Below are 6,576 nucleotides of genomic sequence, written 5' to 3'. Positions count from 1 at the left end.
TCACAACTTCTACAGTTTTAATCTGCACTTTATAACCAATAAAACGTTGTCAGAATCTATATCTGCCCCCGGAAATGATTTGCAGTTTAAAAACTATTTTTGAAATACATTTCATGGATAATTGGTTAAAAAATGTATTCCAAATGTTGTAGAGACAAATGCAAATTACTTTCTTCATTAATAAAATGAAAAAAATTGAAAGTGTTCAAAACTCATTCCTGTTGCAATAATTTATTTCACTTTTAAAGAATGAAATGTTTCAATTATTTATTTTATAGCAAATAACCTTACATCTTTATTAAGAATTGTTTAGTTTGTGTGTCATCACTATATCTAACAGTATTGGACAACAAACACATGGCATTACATTAAAACAGTATCCTTTTACACTTGACAAATAATTGATCTGCAAATACATTCCAGCATTTAAAAAAAATGAAAGACTGTTTTGTGTCTTTGATAAGGGAATTTATCAATTTAGATTCTGAACATGTAGTGTAAGTGGGTGCAACAGAAGTTCTACTTTATAGTTCCACATCAGTTACTCAAAACAGTAATTTCATGATAGATTAAATATCAGGTGTATGTATCTGAACTCCATTTTCTGTGTTAAATCTCCAAATAACATTCATAATGATTATTACACTGAGATATCATATGGAAGAGCAATTGTATTGACAGCTTTCATCACTTTTCTTTCATTACATATGAGACAAATGACAGTCTCTTCCAGAGCAACCTGGTTGTTACTGACAATGATACATAATTTTTTTAAATATTTTATATGTATGATAGGACAGATTGCTACTTAAAAACAGAGGAGATACTGCACAGCTGATAGTAGTGAAGAAAAGGATGTTCAGCTTTTGGATCCATGTGTGTGTGTGTGTGTGTGTGTGTGTGTGTGTGTATGTGTGTGTGTGTCTTTTCTTTTTGAAATTAAAGCAATTTCCTGTCCTTATGTGTGTCTGCACCTCAGCATCTCCTCTATAGCAATTTGCTGTTTTATACACATTATCTTATATTCTGGATTTTCCATAATTGCTTATCTGAAAACAAAAAATAGAAACGGTTGATAATTGTGACTGAGCGATGGACTAAGTCACATATATAACTGTGTAGTGAGTGTACTTAAGTGTAAACGTTTTGGTTCAACAAACCATTGCCGCTGTTCATATTCTTCTTTCTTACTTTTCTTCTTCTTTGTTTTGTGCTTAGTTTCTTTGGGAGCTGGAGTTGGGGAGTGCCGTTGTTTTTCCTCCCGTAAAGGAGACATTAAGATATTACTGTTACCAAAAACCCATCTGGACACCGGTAAAGTGCGGAATGCCCGGCGGAAGCTTTCATTTGTGAATCCGTATATCAGTGGATTGATAGCAGCATTGACATACAGAAAATATTTTGCTGCAAACCAGAACTCGTGAAAACTCTCTGTCACCTGTAAGAACCAGTAATGCACAAACATTTAAAACAGATCTCAAAATATTTTTTTCAAGCACACCAGGTCAAGTATGTTATTCATATTAAGCATATATAAAAACTAAAAATTGCAAGATAATAGCTGTGCATTCTACTGAGAAACAAATGAATACTGTAATAGAAGTAATATCTCTGTTCCCCTATAACAAAATTAAAGGCAATGTACAATACTAGAATAGAAAATGAAACAACAACAGAGACCTGTTATGAACTGATACAGATATTGTTGTATGGGGATTAACATAAAAACAGAAGATACAGCAATGATTTTAATCGATTACCTTAATACTTTCATGCCTTGTTCATTAAATTTCATTTCTGTGCAATCTAGGTTTTGAATTATAAGTCCATTTCCAGTACACAACTGATACCAAAGATAGCACCCAAGCAAAGATTATCATGTGTAAACTCCTCTTATGAACTTAAAATATGAAAGTTATATCTGCTGCTTATTTTAATTGAACTTCTTGTTAACAAACTCCTCAAAAATTGAAAGTGCAGATTTTGTCAGTTCTGGTTTCTTGAGAGATGGATGCATTCCTCATTAATAAAAAGGGGCACTACTTTGTGTTGCCACTTGTAGAGAGCAGATTTAAGTCTGCAATTGTTTCTAATGGGGAACAACTCCAATAGTTGTCACACTTTAGAAAATGATGTGTTATAGACTTGGAATCATGCTGATATAATTGGTGATTTTTGTTGTAAACTTTTATTAACTATTCCACAGATAATATTAAGACAAGCAGCTCAAAGTTTTAAATTTCAAATAATGATGAAAAAACAGTAAAATGATTATTTTATAGTATGCCACATGTTTTTAATTTTGGGATATACAACATGAAACAAATGAAGGTATGTTTTGTGGTTATTGCAAGGGCCAAGACAAGAAAGATGCTAATGGAGTGTGCTCTTTGCTATACCATTACACTGAGGATGCATATGGAGGTCGCAACTGCACTCATACAACTTTAAGAATGCTACTGTTCTGTCTGTGGTCATGGTCTAGGTGTAGCATATTTAACTAATAATCAAAATGCCCTGGGTCAAGGGTCCAAACCCTGCCACTGCTTAAATTTTGAATAAAAAATCATCAGTAATGGCAGCTGAAGACTTGCAGCATAAGAAGTCACCCTTGCTCTGCCAGTAGCCTTGTCAAAGCGTCCAGAGTAGTGGACAGAGGTTCACTGTCTTTCCCTTGGAGTGGGAAATGCCACTAACAGGTAGAAGAATCAGCAACAATCAAGGACATGAGAATACAGAAAGCAATGGAAACCACTGCATTAAAGAAAGATAATGGGTATCCACAGGACATGTGTCCTGTAATTTAAAAATTATCATGATGATCCCTTCATTGGTGAAAGATTCCAGACTAGTCCCCCATTTGGATCTCCAGGAAGGGACTGTCAAGGGGGAGTAGTCAATGAGAAAACGATGGAATAACCAACAATAGGATAATATTCTGCAAGTTTGAGCTCAGAATGTCAGAAGTTTGAACATAGTAGGAAAGCTAGAAAATCTGAAGGGGAAATGCAAAGGCTCAGTCTAGATGTAGTGTGGGTCAGTGAAGTGAAATGAAAAGAAGGTAAGTCTTTCTTGTCAGATGAATATAGAGTAATATCAACAGCAGCAGAAAATGGTATAATTTGAGTAGGATTCATTGTGAATAGGAAAGTAGGGCAGGGAATGAGCTACTGTGAATAGTTCAGTAATAGGGTTGTTGTTACCACATTTGACAGCAAACCAATGCCGACAACAACAGTTCACATATACATGCCAATATTGCAAGCAGAAGATGAAGAGATAGCAAAAGTATATGAGGATACTGAATGAGTAATTCAGTGTGTAAAAGGATATGAAAATCTAACAACCACGAGGGATTGGAATGCCATTGTATGGGAAGGAATAGAAAAAATGGTTACAGGAGCAGTAGGAATGAGAGTGAAGGAAGACTAATTGAATTCTCCAATAAATTTCAGATGGCAGTAATGAATATTCTGTTCGATAATCAAAGGAGGAGGAGGTATACTTGGAAAAGACCTGGAGACACAGGAAGTTCCAGATGGATTACATGATGATCAAACAGAAAATCTGAAATCAGATACTAGATTCTAAGGCATAACCAGGAGCATGTATAGACTCTGATCACAGTTTAGTAATGATGCAGAGTAGACATAAGTTTAAGAGAATCATCCAGAATAATCAGTGTGGAATGCACTGAGATACTGAAGTACTTAGGAATGACAAGATACATTTGGACTTAAGTAAGAATGTGGATACTATGGTCAGAAACACCATAGAATTCCATTCAGTTGCAGAGTGGTGGACATCTCTAAAAAGGGCACTCACAGATGCTGGATGGTCAAACAAAGGTACAAGGATGGTAACTGCGAAGAAACCTTGACTAACAGAAAAATTGACACTAGAGGGAAGTATAAAATTGTTCAGGGAGAGACAGGGATACAGCAATATAAAGAATTAAATAAATGGAAAGTGCAGGGATTCAAGGTGATATGGCTGCAGGAAAGATGTGAAGAAATCAAAAACGAAATGATTATAAGGAGGACTGAGTCAGCATACAGAAAAATCTACACACTCTTCAATGAAATTAGAAGCAATTGTGGTAACTTTAAGAGTGCAATGGGAATTCCACTGTTAAACATGAAGGAGAGAACAAAATAGTGGAATGAGTACAGTGAATGCCTCTGTGAGAAGGAGGAATTGTCTGACAACATGAAAGAAGATGACTGCTGTCAGTGTGGAAGACATAAAGGATTCAGTACTAGAGTCTGAATTTAAAAGGGCTCTGGAAGACTTGAGATCAATTAAGGCAGAAGTAATACACAATATTCCATCAGAATTTGTAGAATCATTGGGGAAACTGGCAACCAAACGACTATTCAGTCAGGTGTGTAGATTGTTTGAGACTGGTGACATATTATCAGACTTTGGAAAAATATCATCCACACAATTCTGAAGAGAGCAAAGACAGATACGTTGAGAACTATCACACAATCAGCTTAACAGTTCAAGCATCAAAGCTACTGAAAAGAAAAATAGAAAAGAAAACTAAGGATCTGTTAGATGATCAGTTATGGGTTAGCAGAGGTAAAGGCACCAGATTGGCTGTTCTGACATTGCACTTGATAATGGCGGCAAGGCTCGAGAAAAATCAAAATGTGCTCACTGGATATCCAGAGCTAGCAGAAGCACTCATCTGTATAAAATGCCTTAAGATGTATGAAACAGTGAGAAAAATAGGAGTATGATATAGGGAGAGATGGGTAATATACAATATGTAAAGAACAAAAAGGGAACAATAAGATTGGAAGACCAAGAATGGAGTGTTAAAATTGCAGTCCTTTTCCCTTACCGTTCAAGCTATACATTGAAGAAGCAGACTGGTGAGAGGATATCAATGACAACTTTCTCTGATGACATTGCTGTCCTCGGTGAATGTGAAGAAAAGTTACAGGAGAGGTTGGATGGAAATAAGTCTAATGAGGACAGAATATAGGTTCAGAATAAAGTGGAAAAAGACAAAAGTAATGATAAGCAGCAGAAATGAGAATAACAAGAACCTTAACATCAAAACTGGTGATCACAATGTCGACAAAGTTGAAGAATTCTGCTGCCTTGTAAGCAAAACAAAGCAAGTGAACATAAAAAGCAGACTAGCACACCAAGTACGGCATTCCTGGCCAAGAGAAGTTTACTAGTATCAAACATATGCCTTAATTTGAGAAAGAAATTTCTGAGAATGTGCATCATGCGCAGCATTGTATGTCAGTGAATCATGGATAGTGGTAAAACAGGAACAGAGAACAGAATCAGCAGAGAAAGGACATAAGAAGAAGTCAGAGGGTGATATGGCACATGTTATGAGATCAGGGAATAATCTCCATGGCACTAGAGGAAGCTGTAAAGGGTAAAAGGTGTGGAAGAGCACAAAGACTGTAATACATCCAGCATGCATGCATGTACAAAGGAATATTGCATCATATTTCTGAACAACACAGACATTGCAATATCATATTTATCCATCAACACCAGGCAAGCAACTTTCAATTAAAATGTCTCTCCTGTACAAGAATATACGTAATGGATGCAAAAGTGCATGTTGTAGACACACGTAGTTGATAAGATATGAAAGTTATGAAAGTTTGGGTCTGGTCATGCATGCTCAGATAGCCTAATGGTGAGGAAGCCACTCCCAATACATGGGAAATCTAGGTTTGTGTCCCAGTCCTCCACAAATTTTCATTGTCATTATTCTGTTACACAGCTGATTGTTCTCCATATTTATACATGCAAATACATTTTGTGGTATTGATAGCTAGGATGCCATGGCGTAGCTGCCAGTTAAGTTGGTACTATGACAGACAATGACAACAGTGCCCTCTAGCAGGTGCTGTTCAGCTCTATGAGCACCACTGTCCATTTAATCAAGAGCAGACGGGTGGGACACTTCGCTTCAGCTTCGCCCCTCAGGGCAAAGTTATGTACTACTCTTGTTGCTAAAGTAAAGGTGTTTTTAATTCACACTGCAGTACCGAGAGATTTTCACCTTTTCCTGCTCCTACCCATGCGCCACCTTCCAGGCGGGTTACAAAAGCTGGCAACGAGGTTTCCCCTTTCATTTCCTGTTTTGCTCGGTACTGCTTTCTTTTCATGCTAGCCGCTTCACTGTCTGATCTTGTACAGTTTCAGGCTCAGCAAATGACGCAGCTGCTTGCTGCCATAAATGGACTGGTCACGCTACAAACTAGAGCTACTTCGGCGCCTCCGATGCCACTGTCTGTACCGATGCCGTCACCGATGCCGCCGCCAATGGCACCGCCATTTCATGCTTTCAATCCTGACATTGAACGCTGGCCAGAATACATCGCCCAGCTCGAGGCACACTTCGCAGCATACAACATATCAGGAATAGAGCAGCTTGCCTTTTTCATTGCCAATGCGGGTGTTGTGTTGCACCGTGTGCTCGTCAAGTTGTTCCCCACCACCCACCCAGAAACTAAAACTTACGACGAAGTGATTGATGCTTTACACTCCCACTTTCGTGATGGTGTGAATGTGGTAGCTGCATGCTACAGATTC

The 6,576-nt window shown here is 37.5% G+C and overlaps 1 protein-coding gene across 3 annotated transcripts in view; it reads right to left on the bottom strand.

The window, feature by feature from the left end:
- Positions 1–501: 501 nt before the first annotated feature.
- The window catches only part of LOC126234567 (G-protein coupled receptor 54), a 122,953-nt gene continuing 116,878 nt past the window's right edge, over positions 502–6,576 (bottom strand). For 2 of the 3 annotated variants that reach the window (XM_049943271.1, XM_049943272.1), the window contains exon 7: positions 502–1,438. In XM_049943271.1, coding sequence (XP_049799228.1) covers positions 1,103–1,438 — 336 coding nt within the window. In that variant the 3' untranslated portion in view covers positions 502–1,102. The remainder of the gene's footprint in view (positions 1,439–6,576) is intronic. The other variant, XM_049943273.1, reaches the window with a different exon arrangement.

Source organism: Schistocerca nitens, chromosome 2 (genome assembly GCF_023898315.1).
Source record: "Schistocerca nitens isolate TAMUIC-IGC-003100 chromosome 2, iqSchNite1.1, whole genome shotgun sequence".
Taxonomy (NCBI): Eukaryota; Metazoa; Arthropoda; class Insecta; order Orthoptera; family Acrididae; genus Schistocerca; species Schistocerca nitens.
This window is presented reverse-complemented; position numbering and strand designations above follow the sequence as displayed.